Source organism: Bemisia tabaci, chromosome 10 (assembly GCF_918797505.1).
Source record: "Bemisia tabaci chromosome 10, PGI_BMITA_v3".
NCBI lineage: Eukaryota > Metazoa > Arthropoda > Insecta > Hemiptera > Aleyrodidae > Bemisia > Bemisia tabaci.
This window is the reverse complement of record NC_092802.1, coordinates 2,565,114-2,581,944: the sequence shown is the minus strand read 5'-3', so window position 1 is coordinate 2,581,944 and position 16,831 is coordinate 2,565,114. Positions and strand designations below refer to the sequence as shown.

The following is a 16,831-nucleotide window of genomic DNA, read 5'->3' as shown; positions in this document are numbered from 1 at the left end:
GAGCGATAAGAGCAGAGCTGTCGGACCACGAGAACAAGTAGCTACACGTATTTTTATTGCATAACCAGCACGGCGCAGCTTGGGCCACTAACCAATCACAGGGTTGCCTCCTCTAAGAACTGTCGTATCGTATCGTATCGGAACGCAGATGGCCGAAGTGCAAAACCACGTGTCTCCATCGCGATGTTTCAAAATTTCTACCCATTTTTTATTTTATTTTATTTATTTTTTTTTGAAGAGAAACAAGTTATTGTCACAGCTTGGAATTATTTGTAGACTATTCTGCTAGGAGGAAAGAAAAATGAAGGAAGACATTAAAAGAAAAAAATTAAATTTGGCAAGAAGTTTGCAACGTCGCAAGCGGAGGCACGTGGTTTCGCAATATAACCACCGATTTTCAGGAGAGAAGAATCCATCAACCAGTGATTAACAAGTGACCGAGTCGCAAAAAAAGCTCACACACAAGCACAATTGGATTGCATTTTGTAAAAAGGAACCGAGAGTATTCCAATGTTGCTAGTGCAACTTCGTTTACCTTACAAATATAAACTGATCATCCAAACCAGTTTTATCTTTACTCCAAAGAAACTACAAATTCGAAACGAAAATCACCTTTTCAGATTTAATTTTTTGCATGCTCTCAGTAATTTCATTGCAAAGCGTGTAAGTTTCACAATCTTAGCAACATTGGAATGCTCTCGGTGCCTTTTTGCAAAATGCAATCCAATTTTCCCTCAAAGAGATACACTGTAACTGCTTAGGCTGAATTTAACCCACGTTGGCTGAAAAACTCCAACATACAGCCCTGTTTTACATATAAATCCATGCTTTCTGGGGCTCCTGCGGAAATCGAGACACGCCCTCACGACAGAGAAGCGACGCTTTGGGGGATGAAGAGATCCTTGCCTAGGATAGGCAGGAAACCCGAAGAATCCCAATTTCCACCCCCGCGTAGCCGTTTCACCCATTTTTCGGGTCATCGGCGGCAGCACAGCATGTTGGATAAGACAGGTGGGGCGGCGGCAGCGCATAGGTGAGAGCCGGCGCAGCGTGCGGGGGTTGGGGGGAGTCGAGGGGGTGTAATTAAAGCTGAGCTGGCGCTGCCATTTCCCAGTCGCCCCTCCCGTCACGGTGCCCCGCCGCGCCACCCCCGCGATTCGCCCCCTCCCAGATTTAATGGGGGCGCGTTTGTTTGGGATAGCTCCACTCGGGGCTCCCGCTACTTTTTATCGCCGCACCCCCCCCCCCCCTTCACCCTCGCGGTGCCCGCTCCTCATCTTGCAGCGTTGCCAAGTTGAGGTGAATCTTTTGCGGGAATGATCGAATGTGGATTAAGCCCAAGGTGCTAGTAGAGTCCCTTTATACTGAGAGTCAAGACAACACCCCTCATGGAGTCACAAACGGGAATAAAGATTACAGAAATTGAACGTTCTTTGTAATCTTTGATCGGCCCATTCTTAAATTCCTTTCTCCGATCCTTCTCTCATTCCGTTTGTTCCTTGCCGAACCCGTAATTCCCTGGTCCATTCCAGATTATGATCTTTGCAATCGGTGAAAATGTAATCTTTATTCCCGTTTGTGACACTGTGAAGGCCTAAAATACGGGACTCAATCAGAAATGGATTCACATTGTCTTGACTCTCAGTTTAAAGGGACTCTAGGTGCTAGGAATTCGCTACCATCATTTTAGGTAATTTTTTCTCGGAGCTCGGCCGCCAACATGTAATACTGTGCTTAGGAAGAACGCCGTATGAACATAAGAGAGTTGCCAAATTTACTTCGATGAAACGTTTATTATTGAGGACATTTATGAATATTTTTCCTTGAAATTCTCGGCGACTATAATTGGACGTATTTCTACGAAACAGACCTATGTGGAGGTGAGAAATATGGGGTGTGCTCGTCGAAGCTGCCTAAGAAGAAATGTAAAAGTGGGCGTGATTCCTTTTGAAGAATTGGAAAAGCGGGATATTGCATTCTATCAAAGAGACCTATGTGGCAACTGAGTGCGGAACTCATGAGCCGCGAGGATGGCAAGAGAGCCTTGTGGACAGGGCTCATGAGTTAAAGCGCACTACGAGGAGCACGAGCAGGAGCATCCATTCCCGTTGACGTCACTGGCGCTTTATTATTCTCATTCACTCTTGCGGCCAGAGAACTAACGAGCACACCCCATATTTCTCACCTCCACATAGGTCTCTTTGGTAGAAATACGTCCAATTGAAATCGCGAGCAAACTTATCTAAAAAATTGGAAAAAAAAATATTCATAAGTTTAGCAGGAAATTCATGTTTTATCTGAGGAAATTTGGCAACGCATGAAGGTACATACGGCGTTTTTCCTTATCACGGCAGTGTAGGTCTCAGGTTTTTCTCATCGATGTTTTTTCATTCTGAAAATGACTCAGAGTCACGTCGAAACGTCTCGGGTTTACAGTGTTGTATTTTTAGCCTTGTTTCCCGTTTTCCCCCTTGTTTTCTCATGTTCTTGTCAAAGTTGATCCTTATACTATAGCGTTTCTCCTTAGGAAGCCACGTATTATTAAGGTTTACATTGTGACTGAGGGAGGTATAAGGAATCCCTTAAAATAACATCTTACGGATTTCTTGGATAATTGTTGCGGGTCGCATACCTAGCCCCCGAAAAATGGTGGGAATTTTATGAAAATTTAATTTCAATTCTCAGCAAAGTGAAATTACATTCCGTGAAATTTCTCCAGCCTGACTGAGAAAAATCAACCACAGAAATTCTGTGCCGTAATCCTGTGTCACACTATCAAAGCTAACCATCAAAATATCAAGGTCAGGAGTTGTGATTGGCTTATTCGATGGCTTGGACCAATCACAGCACTTGACCTTGACATTTTGATGGTGTGACATAGGCTGTCGTAGATGTAGCGTCCAAAAACCCCGAGTGATATTAATGCGAAGTGATATTCGTGCCATAAAAGCATATGACACTCGGCAAAAGGTTTCAGGACATTCCGTCATCGATTCTTTGTCCACGCACCTGTGTTGTAAAGTAGTTTAGTCCAGTAAAATAAGATACGGTGACTTGGTCCAAGTGTTTTATTTTAGTCCGTGCGTAAAATGATACTGAGAATATCGAAATGAGAAAATTGAGAGGGAAGTTGGTGTTATCGTAACTCATTTTTTAAATGAAATGTTACGTCCTTCTTTTGATTCAGCTTTTCAAATCGTCATTGGTGGGTATTTTCAAAATCAAATACGTCCAATTTTGAGCGTTTGATTGCGCGTACACCACACCGCAGCACAGTAAAAGCACAACATATCAAAAAAAAAAAAAAATTAAAGTGCTTTAGAAATCATTAAATTTGACACGAAAACACCTTAAATATTAATATCTACAAAAAACACGTTATGTTTTCCTTTATTACATTGTTTTTTCCCATCAAATTAAATGAGAATAATTCATGCAGAGTATGCAAAAATTGCAAAGTCATGAGTTGAAAAACGCTGACTCCGCGAGTTTGAAAATGAGAGCCTAAAACAGAGCGGATCAGCGTGGTGCTGGCGCGTAACACGCATCGGCGCCTACAAACCTAACAGGATACGTCACGCATTGCGCAATGCGTGGAGTATCCACTTAGGTTTGTGGGCGCCAATGCGTTGGCTAGCAGCCCGCAGTGCCGCAGCGGACCACGGCGCATCAAGCAACTATTTTTACACCAGAGGCATTGCAAAATATCATACAAAATTGAAAGCGCTCCAACATATTAAGCATGACAGTCATCTTTTAAGAGTATGAAGTTTTCCTCGCAAAATTAATCAAGATACTACGGCACAAAGAGAAAGCGGCGGTTCAAAAGTTCAATAAGTCCTTCTTTATTATAGAATCATTTATATCCATATTTAATGACGTGTAGTATTATTTTTGAATTTCATTAGAGAAAAAAGGGACTCGTTTTAGGCAGAAAAATTCTTGAATATGCCATCAATAAGATTTTATTTTGAAACAAGAATAACATAACTGGATAAAAGCAGGTTTCTGCTTAATGAAAGTGACTTTCCTTTTTATATAAGTAAATTTTCTCTTCAAACAAGCATTAATTTCTTTATTGATTCATAAACAAATCTCCTCGGCGGCATACTTCTGCGTGAATGAAGTCTTTTTTTCCTCCAATGAAGTTCTGAAATCATGCTAAACGCTATTAAATACAAATACTAGGACTTAGTAAGTATTTCGACCACCACTCTTCTTTTGTCGTCGTCACTTGATTTAATTTCCCTCACAAATGAAATCGATTTTATATTTTCACCCAAAACAATGTTGTGTGCAATTTCCGTTTGTATTTACATGTGGACCAATAAATTTTGGGTCTCAATTTGTTGCTGGACCAAAACTCCTGCCAAAAAAACGCGTGGACGTAAACTACTAGAAAAAACGCAGGTGCGCGGACAATACATCTTCGACAAAACGTCTTTTAACTCCGCAAAAAGAGTTGAGTCCGTTCGCATGTATACCACTTGGGGATTTTGTGCGTTTTACATATGTTGAAGGCAATAAGCCAAATCAGGCATTTTATCAAATGCCTAGGTCGGTAGTCAAGTTTTGACAGTTAACAGAATTTTGTAAATTTATGGCGAGGAGTTCACGGGTTTTCAATATTTTGGGGAGTATAACTCTTCAAATCCGCGAACTCTCTTTGTTCCTTTCTTTTTAAATGTTAAAATTGTAAAAATTCTATGTTTTATGACGTGCTGAAAATTTCATGAGAAATGTGCATTCAGGATCTTAAAACCGTTTAAGTATGCTGCTATTACATGCTGCATATTTTTACCGAGAATTCTTCCTTACAGGAGTAACGAATTATTTTTTTCTAAAATTAGGGTGCAAAAACAAAATTTCAATCTAAGTAAGAAAATTTGACTATTCGCCCAGGCATTTGACAAAATTCCTGATTTGACTGTTTGCCTTCGACATATAGACTCGGGCACATAATTTTACTCCAAAATGTTTAGCAGTGCATGGAGCACTTGCTTTCGTCTCTGGAGAATGTGATTTTGAGGGAAGAAATAATACGCATGGTTGTCGATTTTTAAGAAATAATTCCTCACGAAACATCGGAACTGTGAATTCTCTGTTTGATCTTGAAGCAAGGCACCCCTGAGCGGTAATGCGATCGCGATTCGCGTGGCGCGCCATCGTCGTAGCGTGTGTAAGTAGATTACGTCACGTCGTTGCCAAATTTACGTCATTAATGTGCATATTTTCCGTCAAATGTTGAAAATCACGAAAAATGATCTTATTCATAAATAGGGGTCTCACTGTAAAAAAAGGTCGGTAAATCCGAACTAGTTAGGAAGATATGGATCCAGGTTTTTTTCGGTACACACAACCGAATTATTCAGTCTGTTCAACCAAATTCTTTGGTTTGTGCAACCGAACTATGACAAATTCTTATAGTTCGGTTCAGCGGACCGAACAGTTTTCCGGAATTACAGTTATCTAGATGTAAACATTTTGCTCTATTGATTACTCATTATTTCTAACTCCACCTGATATCGAAGAAATGTATATTTTAACTATCAAGCTAAAGTACAGTTTAAAAATTCAAATCTTAGATTTTCCCTGTTAAGTGAGGAATAACTCACTAGTTTACGTAATGTAACGACGTTAGGCAGCTAAATTTATTACTGATAATACATAGGCATAATAATTTAGGTGGCAACGCCATCAAGAATGGGCCTGTTGCAAACTTTTGCTAGAGCAGAATGAAGAGTTGTTTCCTATAGATAATGCCTCAAAAATCACGATGAGCGCATCGGCAAAGTCTGAAATGCACTCATAACTTCACAATCTGCGTAAGAAATTTGCGTTATTTTGAGCTTCCCGCTTCAAAAACGATACTACTGCACAGGTGAACATTTTGTTAGAGGAGTCGCTCCATCGTCGGCAATATTCATCATGGCCGACGCTTGCGCAGTTCCTCGCGTAATTCGAGGAGAGTTCAAGGTCAATTAAGGCGGGCGAGGAAAATATGAACGTAAACACGCCGATTGTTATACGGTTTAATCCTGTTCAGGTGTTATCTCGTCCCATCACACGTGTTTTGGCGGACTGGCGTCGGCCATGATGAGTATTGTCGCCAATGGAACGACTCCTCTAACAAAATGTTCACCTGTACCGTAGTATCGTTTTCGAAGCGGGAAGCTCAAAAAACCGCAAATTTCTTACGCAGATTGTGAAGTTATGAGTGCATTTCAGACTTTGCCGATGCGCTCATCGTGATTTTTGAGGCATTATCTGTAGGAAACAACTCTTAGTTTTGCTCTAGCAAAAGTTTGCAACAGGCCCATTTCTAGCTGTCTCTGCGTTGAAAGTTATTTTTTAGTATTCAAGTTAAGAACAAAATAATATTGATAGGAACAAACTTGGTAATGCTGTACGTATTTATTAAGACTTTTTTTAATGTTACGGATGACATGAATAATGAGGATAGCTTTGTTGTTGTATGTATACTTTTCTTTAAAAAATACTTTGTTTAGCACTAAGTCAAATTTGATGGAGTCAGACCAAGCGGACCTAAAGATGGAAACAAATTAAATTAAAGTGACATAACTAAACTGCAATGTTTAGGGGATTAATTTTCGACGGGGTTAAACATCGATGTTTATGACTTGAAATCAGGATCCCCTCTTTACTGAAGAGTTTGAGTCTCCACCGTAAGGGCTCTTATGCTCAACCCCATCACATTTATTCATCGATAACAGTAAGGAAGCTTTTTCAAGTACGGGTGTAAAGACCAATTTTTTCCGAGGTTGTCAGTAAAGTTCGATCAAGTGTTCATCTGAGGGGCAAGAAATGACTCTTCACTAGCATCCTGGCCTTGATAGAAACTTTCACCTTGTTGTTTCATGTAAGATTCAACATCCTACATGAAACAACAGTTATACTCCTTCTTGTTGCCTTTGTGTTTGTGTAGCAATGTCAAAATTTCCGGGAGAGGTGTATATTTTAGCTCGCAATGGAGATGTTGCAGGCGTGAGGAATTTGCGATTTGACTACTGGTTCTCTTGTAAAAGTTCGAGAGAAACACGATGGTGCTACTGGTTTTCTCTGAAATCAACTCCCAAGCTCAAAAAAAGCTCTCGAGTTGAGGCCAAAATGAAGGGATATTCCACGCTATCCTGAGAGTTCACCTCTACATCAAGACAAACTCTCCATGTAGTCGGGTACCGGGTCGCATGGTACCTATACCATGTAGTAAGCGACCCGGAAAATCGGACACTTTCTCTTTGAGATCCTTTTCGAAATCGGACAGGAATTGACTGGTGAAACGCTTGATCTCCTCGGAGGTTTTGCGGTATTTCCCGATCGGGGTTTTGATGTTTTGGTCGGTCAGGATCTTGTCGGTCTTCTCCACGAGCTCCTCCACCTTCTTCATGATCGAATCGTTCAGCACCTCCGCGAATTTGTCCGAACCTTCCGGCAAAGCAAAGGATAATTAAAAAAAATTATTGCACGAATATTTAAAATGGACTTCTAGATATTGTGCAAAAAGCATTGCAGGATTGCCACAGTCAAACAATATTTTGCTTTGAAACTATTCCCAACAATATCTTTGTAACTATCAGGCAATGTGTCTGGGAAATCAGAGAAATGTCAGGACATTTTTAAAAGTCACGGAAAACCTAGAAATGTTAGGGAAAATGACAAAAATGTCAGGGAAAAATCGTCGAATCATCTTCATTTGATTTCGCGAGTGGGTTTGACGTTTATCTCAACTTGGGTGTACGGCTACGATATGGAGACAAAACTCCAACCATCCGTGCGGGTTGAAAAAGGTAGTGCAAGACCGAAAAAAGAGCGACAAGTTTGGTCAAACGTGAAAATCGCAGAACACCCATGAGGTTGCCTTACTTCAAACCACGTACCAACAAAGTTAATTAAGATGTTTTAAATTTGTGAATGTAGCGTTCTTAAGTATATTTTCAGCCATCAAGAAAGTCCAAGGAAACTTAATACGAACGCATGATGGGCTAGTTATCACCAAACTCCGGTTTCTTCTCTAACAGACACTGAGGGAAAAAAAACACATTGGATCTAGAGTCCAGACTCTTGGAAACATTAACAAGAAAATATACTCTTGATTCAATCGGATTTTTGCTTGAATCAAAAGGAAATCCGCTTAAATTAAAAGGCTTGGTTCTTGATTTAAGCTAGATTCTGATTGAATCAAGAGTACTTTTTCTCGTCGATGTTTTCAAGAGTCTGGACTCTAGATCCAATGTGTTTTTTTTTCCAGTGGACCTCGTAGGACATCAAAGCATCGAACGCGTGATCGTTAAAATTTCGAACCTGGGTGTTCATCATTACAGTTCTTCATCTGCTTCTTGAACTCTTCTCCACGGTCTCTCATCTCCTGAAGGAGTTTCGAGATCTTCTCCTTTTGTTCGGTCGTCAAGCCTCCTTCCTTCTTCACCCACTCGGCGTCGTAACGAGACGCTCCCAGAAGCCCCTGCGAACATAATAGTTATGTTGCATTTAATTTTTTCGTGACGGTCGTATAAGTCGCCCGATATAAAAGAATTGAAAAAGAAGGGTCAAAGAATAGGTCTTCTTATGTCCCTGTCTTGAGGAATTACGGTATTTAGTTCAGATGGAGTCAAAACGATAAATTCTGGTGAGATTATCTGCGAATGAAAAATGTGTACTGTCCTCAGAGCTCGGAACCACTGGAGAAAAAAGTCGATTGGATCTAGAGTCTGATAAATAACATTTACAAGAAAAAATACTCTTGATTCAATCCGACTTTTTCTTGAATTGAAGAGCCAAGCTCCTTGATTTAGGCATATTTCCTTTTGATTCAAGCAAAAAGTCTGATAGAATCAAGAGTATTTTTCTTGTCAAGGTTTTTAAGAGTCTGGACTCTAGATCCAAGCGACTTTTTTTTCCAGTGAGCGTTGGAAGGTCTACTTTTTGTCATGGGAACGGAGTTCCCCATGATATTAGAATCGTTCCGTTGCTTTCGCTATGGGATTCCCTATACCTCTGCGACCTTGAGCGTTTCGCCCAGTCTCCGATTTTTGGTTGATTTTCCGATGTATCAAAAACCGTTGTATTTTTTAGCCAATCATGTCTCTACGTCAAGTTGTGTTGATTGCTAAAATTCGCTTTCAGCGAGTTTTTTTCCACCTCGAGATGTCGTGTCTGACTGGTAAATCTGCGCAGAACCACGAAGTTCCGTTTTTAGGCAAATTCTTTTTTTTGGGAGGTTCTGATTGGTTATTTTTCGCCATCAGTTTTCTGTTCGTTGGTGCAAAAGATCGCCTACCTCGGTGTTCTTGAGAAGCCGCCATTATCCCACCTCAAATTTGAAAAATAGAAGTAAAGAAATAATAACCATCGTACAAGGTGGAACATTGTTCTGGAGGACTCGTTACGGATAAAGAAGTCAAAATCAGAGCTCGATTGATTGATTTAATTCATGGATACGCAAATATTGCCTTAGCTCAACTGCCGCGATCGGAATGCGTGCTGGGATGGACCTCGAGACGCATTAAAACAGTGCGAACCATGGCTCCTACAGCAATACAGCAATGCGCTTCATATTTTCCCAAAAGCAGTCTCTTGTGATAAGTCCCGCCCATTGCTTGAGTCTTTTGTATGCTATTTTTACTCTCACTCACGTGGATCCTTCATAGCCTAGTTGACTAAACCGCCTCGTATTTTTGATTCGGTGCGGGCAATAGGCGATCGGGAGTTCGATACCCGACGATGGGTGTTACTTTTTAATGGTTGTATTGAATGTTTTAGACTAATCATCAAAAAATAATTAATAGTAGATGATAAATGTACGAACATTTTCTCGTGAGTTAATATGTTAAACAAAAATACTGGAATATACCTTCTTCATATAATCAGCCACATGTTCCCCCAAATTAATGACGTTATTTTCTTTTTTCAATAAAGTTAATTTGCATTCAACGTTCGTAAGTTAAGCAAAAAGTACCTATTGATACAAATAGAAAGACATGAAAATAGTATGTCTAACATTTCAGTTGTTTTTTTTTTTTTTTTTATTATTTATTTTTGTTTTTTTTGTTTTTTCAATAAAACAAATTGACTGGGACTAGAATCATCGTATCTCTGAAGACAAAAGATAAGTTTTTTGATACAGAAATACTAATATATTCATCCTTTATATAATCAGGGAGATGTTGACCCAAATATTGATGTATATTTTCTCTGTTCGCCCAAATTAATGATGGTATTTTCTTTTTTCAATAAAATTAATTTACATTCCACGTTCTTAAAGCAATATTTTCTCCAAAATTCAGCAAAAAATAACAATTTATACCTACGCAAAAAGTAAATAAATAATTAAAGCAATGACATGAAAGTAGTATAGGTAGTACACATCTAACATTTCGGTTACATCTATTTGAATGAAAAAAATGGCAACTTAGGAAGCACATAGGTCACTTATCGACGGTGAAACTACCAAACCACGTATCTCGGTTTGCGACGTCGCAGACTTCCTGTCATACTTTATTTTTTAAATGAAAAGCTACTTAACGTCCAGTCTTGAAAATTTCCGTGATTTTTCCTCTTCGTGCGGAGAAAATTCTGTGAAAATTTCAAGGAATGATATTGATTTGGTCTACTTCAAAAAAATAAAATGTGAGCGGAGATTTTTAAACACCGCAAACGAGATACGTGGTTTGGTAGTTTCACCGTCGTTATGATGCGTATTCGGGCATATGCGTAGAGTAAAAATATCATACTTTACGCCGAAAAAACGAAACTGAAAGTTAAATGCGTTAACTTCCAAAAACCATACATAATCCAACGAAAATAAATAATTGGTAAATAACAGCTTTCTTGTATGCAAAGAAAAAAAATTAAAAATGTTAAAAAAGAGATGTCGACACAAAATTACATAGCCCCTTCAATTCTGAAGATACTACAAACGAACTGTACCTTAAAATTTTCATATCCCAGAAGCAAAAGTTCCCATGACGAATATTGCTATCGCTAGCGATTGCAAAAACCAACTTGTTTATTATTGAAAAATGTTATTATTTTGACTTCCCTCGGTTAAAAAAACAATATTCGTTGAGCCCGGTTTATTTTTTTGAAGCATAGTAACATCAACCGATGATGCTTTTTGTTTTTTTACCCGAGTAACATAGAAAATTTAAACTTTGCATCTAGCGGGGATAGATACGGATAGCTGGTAGATGATAGATCTGGATATCTGGTCTCTGGCATTGAAGTAAAATATTATGTGGTTCAATCTCTTGAAAATTATCAAAAAACTCGCAAAAGTCAGAGGTATTCGTTGCGGAACCTTTAACTTTTTCCCGGCTCAAACATACAATTCGACAATTAAACTCCCAAATCACGTGTCTTTTTTGCGGTGGTTAAAAATCTCCGTCGTATTTTATTGTTTTACAAATGAACAAACCAACACCATTCCTTAAGTTTTCATGGAATTTTTATCGCGTAGAGAAGAAAAATCATGGCACACGGAGAAATTAACTTCGTGCGTGGGACCTGAAGTTGAGGTCTAATGGATTTCTGAAGTTTTCTGATAACGCATCCGAAAACTTGAGGTCCAGCTACCGAAGTTCGGGTCAGACATCGAGGCACTTCGGTATGCACCGGAGTACTTCAGATGTGTGACCCGAACCCCTCGGTAAATATCGAAGTACTTCAGATGTCTGACCCGAACCCTTCGGTATATATCGAAGTACTTCAGATGCCTGACCCGGACTTCGGCAACTCGACCTCAAGTTTTCGGATGCGTGATCCGAAAACTTCAGAGATCCATATGACCGCAACTTCGGGCCCCACACATGAAGTTTTTTTCTCCATGCACTTTAAAAGAAAAAAAAATAAAACCCTGTAAATAGTTCTCTTTTTAAATAGTAAAATACGGCAGGAAGTATGAAACGTCACAACCCGAGGTGCGTGGTTTTGTAGTTTCACCGTCGAAATATTTTCCTCTGCAACTTCGCGCTTTGCTAATCATAGTCGGAAATTCGAACTTCTTCCTTCAAGCTCACGGTTCGTAAGATTTACTCAATTCGTCGCCTTCCTGACAGAAGGGCGTAACCACACCCGACGATGAGCCCTGTTGTCCGTATAACTCAATGCTCTCTCGGGCTCATCTCAAATAAATTGTAGTTATGCCCTTTTGTCAGCCAAGCTCGAATTGCAAGAAACCTCACGCACAAAAATGCGAGAGGAATTCCACAAACATTTTTGTGGCACGTTTGGGGAGTTTGCTCAAATAAACATGAAAAAGTCCGGGAATTTCATGTTCAAAACGCTGGAAAGCCATGTAAAAGGCAGGAATTTTGGAATTCAAGAAAGGTTTTTTTTTGGATGAATCGTAGAGAAGCTAATCACATTTTTCATGCAGTTTTAAACATTTCCATAAATAATTCACATACTTTACTTACATATTCTGCCGTTCTAAGGAAAAAAGTCATAAACATTTGAGAGTTATCAAACCTCCAAAAAAATCTTAATTCTGAAAGAAAGGTATGAGCACTTTCCCATGAAAGTTTCAGCTGATTTATATCTGATCACGAATACACGTCTTCATAAAATTCGTAGAAAAATACTGTAAGATTCTCTTGAAAAGTCTCAAAAGTCACACGTTATCAAATACAATTTTTCACTTTCTGAAGGCTCATACGGCGTTTCTCCATACTGCCGCGCTGAGGAAAAACGCTGTATGAACATTCGGGAGTCACCTAATTTTTTTCACCAAAATGTTTCGTTCTGAGGAAATGTATGAATATTTTCCCCCGAAATTTTCAAGAATTTCGGGTGAAATTGCGAACAAAATTATCTGAAAAATTGGAAGAAAAATCTTCATAAGTTTACTGGGAAAGTCGTGTTTTATCATTTTGGCACCGCCTAAAGGTTCATACAGCATTTTTCTTTAGCACGGCAGCATAGCATGGCAGTATTTTTGCATGAATATTAATGAGTTAACTTACTTGAATACATATTGCCATAACCAGAATGATACGGAGGTCCATGATCTTTGCGGCTAGAACACTCGCGTAAACAGAACTGAACTGAACCCGTCGACTTACTCAAGTCTCACTTAGGTCAAACACCTGTCTGCCCTGATTTTCCCAGAAGCTCCTGTATTTAAATGTGCTTCGAATTACGTTGGATTCCACATTTTGCGCATTTTGAAATTTTTTCAGCATTTTTTGATCGTATCGATGACGGCTGATCGAAAAATCACGCGTATGGTTGTCATTAGTCATTATCGTCAGATGGAATAAGGTGCAATGAAATCGAAGATTTTTTTTTCCACGACACTTTTTTTTCCTGATATCAATGCTTGGTAACGGAAATGGAGCGGAAACTTCCGTCCATGCCTATTTCCCTGCAATCGATGATGAGCATATCAGGATGGATGCCAATTTTCGTTTACCAAGAAGATTGTTCATACAACCTACACACTACCTTTACACTACCTCGCACTACCTTATGGAGGACTCCTTCGTTGAGGAGAGAAATCTGGAGTAATGAACCTCTTGTATCGTCCGAAATGAATAATCGATAATCATGGCACTCGGTCCAAACGAGCGGTCTTCGAATCGAAGTCAAGTTTCTGGTGTGGCCGTTTCTGCATCATGGCCAACCCCAGTCGCCCCGCCCCTTTACAATTCCGCCGCGGACAAAATTAGGTTAATATCCCGTCTTGCACGGCGACGCTCCGCCAACAAGCCATTGAATGAGTTGCTAGGGGATCAGAGCAGGCCCGTAACCTCGGCTCTAGTAATTGACTTGTTCGATTGTTTCCGGACACCACCGTTGCCAGACCGGGCTGGTTGTCGATAGATCTGCTTACTGTGGCACCATGTTCCATGTTTCGTGCGCCTTGTGATAAAAGAGAACGCTGAAATAAATATTTGAATGTTCCTTTCATCCGGTTTTCAAAACGCCTTCAAATGACGACGATACTCCGCAACACACCGGAGGTCGAATAGTGGTATCGCGGAAAATTGCTCATGTGATATGGACTCCGCAAATTGGATTGGACTTGCACTCGCACGGAACTGTGTTTTTTGGTGAAACGAAGGGTATACTGCCGTGCTAAGGAAAAACGCCGTATGAATATTCGATAGTTGCCAAATTTCCTTCGATAAAATGTCTATTTTTGAAGAAAGTTATGAGTATTTTTCATTGAAATTTTTTCAGAACTTTAGGTAAAATCGCGAACAAAATTATCCGGAAAATTGAGAGAAAAATATTTACAGATTTTCCCGAAAATTCGTGATTTATCAAAGGGAATTTGGCAACGCCTGAAGGTTCATACGGCGATCTTCCTTAGCATGACAGTACTGCCGTGCTAAAGGAAGATCGCCGTAAGAGCCTTCAGATGTTGCCATATTTCCTTCGATTAAAACCGAATTTATCGGGATAATTGGACCGCGTTTAGCAGAAAAGAACCAAGCCAAATCAGCTATTGTCAAATTTAAGGAGGCCATTTAATTTTTTACTAGTGAACGTTCGGGTGGATTCCATCGAAAATGTTAAGGAATTTACTTCATGCACTGCAAAAATTTCACTGAGATTTGCACAAAAATCTGCACAACCATTTTCATGTAAAAAATAAAATTGCCCGATTAAATTTGGTAGTAGCTTTGTTCCTCTCTGCTTAAAGCGGTCCAGTTGTGAATACTTTTCTTCAAACTTTTCAAACAATTTTGTTAGTAATTTAATCTGAAGTATTTGAAAATTTCCAGGAAAAATACTCTTTTTGTCCGGGGCAATTTGGCAACTCCCGAATGTTCATACTGCATTTTTCCTGGTAGACTGGACAAGTTGCGAATTTAAGCATTACGGTGCATCATGGTTTCTTCATCAAAATTTCACGTAAAACACGATTTTTTCAACGAAAAGTATCGAAAGTAAGGGTTGTAGGTAGTCTAAAAAACTGGGAAAATCAGTGATAGTCAGGGAATTTTCGACGTCCGGGAGTTTGTGGGAAAAGTCAGGAAATTTCTGACACATCACCGAAACATATCTTTGAACTTTCCCATCGTTTTTCGCTCTGGTTATTTTTAAGACTTGTATTTTTGTAACTCGTCACTGAATTCCTCTTTCCATAGTTCGATCTAGGAACAAATACATTTATTCCAAAGTTTGGCAAAAACCGGTGTATTTTCTGAAGAAAAAGGTGGAAATTTCATTTGAAAGTCGGGGAAAGTCCGAGAATTCGAAATTTTCAGAGTAAGTGAAAAGCCATAAAAAAGTCAGGGAAAATTCAGGGAATTTGAGGATGGGATAATTATAGCAACCCTGAAAGTAACTTCATTTTGGCTGAAATTTTTGGGGATGTATCACTAAAAAGGACATTTTTCCGGGAAAAAGCCCTAGAAAAATAAATTCTTATCTCGATCCCAAAAATCTGTGAAAATATTCGCGTTAAACTTTGGGACGCCCTGTGTATTGGACGTGATTTTACATGAATTACATTTTTAAAAGGGACCTTATCACAGAAATGGGTTGTACTAGCTGTCAGAATCCGCTGACTCCTCCAAAGTAATTATTTTGTCTTGAATCCGTGAAACATCGAAGATGTCTCTGCGTGCAGAGAAGTCATGAAGATCAAAGACCATAGTCAGGTAGTCGGGTAATTGACCAAATGTAGAAGCCAATTCCATTAAACTAATCAACGCGTGACCCTCCCAATATTCAACAGATAATAATTTAATTATAATTTAAAAGGCGCCTGTATTTGATCGCGTGGTTTCGTGTTTTTAGTCGAAATTAAGTGAAAGGTAATACACAAGTTAGTGACTCCATCCGACTACAATTTAATCAGTGTTAAGTGGACATGCAAATAATGCAGAAGTTTATTCTTACATTCATTGTAGCAGGTAAAACGCTTAAAAATTTTTTTGGGGGGTTTGTGAGTCACTTCTTCACGCCCCTTGTTCGTTGGAGCAATATTTCCGCGCGTACTGGCAGTTTCAAGCTTCACAGGAAATTCGAAACGCCTTCAATTTTGTGCTATGCACTACGGACATCCATAGCAGTGGCGTGGCGTGAATTACGATGTATCGATTGTTCTGCCATTTAAGCCTATGGTAAAGGATCGATAAACAGGGAGTTCACAGCGAACACCTTAACAATGGATTCTTTACCATAGGTTTATACGGCATAACAATCGATGTATCGCAATTCACGATATATCGCAGAGTACGATAGTTGCATCCAGGCGTTATTACATTGGTCGCGCGCCGTGGCACGCTGCGGCACTGCGGGCTGCTGGCCAGCGCGTAACACGCATTGGCGCCTACAAACCTAACTGGGATACCTCACGCATTGCGCAATGCGTGAAGTATCCTGTTAGGTTTGTAGGCGCCGATGGGTGTTACGCGCCAGCAGCACGCCGCCGCACAGTGGATCGAGTCAATGGAGATGTTGTATGTGTGAGGGATTTGCGATTTGACCATTGATTCTTATGTAAAAGTTCGCGAGAAACACGATGGTGCCACTGGTTTTCTCTGAAATCATCTCCCAAGCTCAAAAAAAGCTCTCAAAGTGAGGCCAAAATGGACGGGATATCCCGCCCTACTCTGAGAATCCACCTCTACATCAAAACAAACTCTCCATGCAAAGATAGGGAGCAAATACATTGACAGGGCTGCAACTTTCTTTGGGGACTCCAAAACTGAAAACACGGCAGCCCTGCTAATGTATTTGCTCCCTATCTTTGCATGGAGAGTTTGTCTTGATGTAGAGGTGGACTCTCAGGATAGCGTGGGATTTCCCCTCCATTTTGGCCTCACTTTGAGAGCTTTTTTGCTCTTGGGAGTTGATT

General features: G+C 39.8%; 2 protein-coding genes across 2 annotated transcripts in view; one reads left to right on the top strand and one right to left on the bottom strand.

Moving 5' to 3' along the window:
- SP2353 (EGF like, fibronectin type III and laminin G domains protein pikachurin) overlaps positions 1-16,831 on the top strand; it is a 458,909-nt gene that overhangs the window by 189,076 nt on the left and 253,002 nt on the right. The gene's annotated exons all lie outside the window — the stretch shown is intronic.
- Positions 6,400-13,112, bottom strand: LOC109037820 (uncharacterized). The gene is made up of 3 exons (XM_072304847.1): positions 12,981-13,112; positions 8,323-8,482; positions 6,400-7,446 (listed from the first exon to the last, which is right to left on the bottom strand). Exons 1-3 carry the CDS (start codon positions 13,020-13,022, stop codon positions 7,166-7,168), a joined length of 483 nt encoding a protein of 160 aa, XP_072160948.1. The 5' UTR covers positions 13,023-13,112; the 3' UTR covers positions 6,400-7,165.

What these genes read in the sequence shown, in the direction of transcription:
- LOC109037820 (XM_072304847.1), bottom strand. Translation starts at nt 13,022, where the DNA reads ATGGACCTCCGTATCATTCTGGTTATGGCAATATGTATTCAA. An exon ending in TTATGGCAATATGTATTCAA is followed by an intron (nt 8,483 to 12,980) that starts GTAAGTTAACTC and finishes TTATGTTCGCAG; the next exon opens with GGGCTTCTGGGAGCGTCTCG. An exon ending in CTGTAATGATGAACACCCAG is followed by an intron (nt 7,447 to 8,322) that starts GTTCGAAATTTT and finishes CTTTGCCGGAAG; the next exon opens with GTTCGGACAAATTCGCGGAG.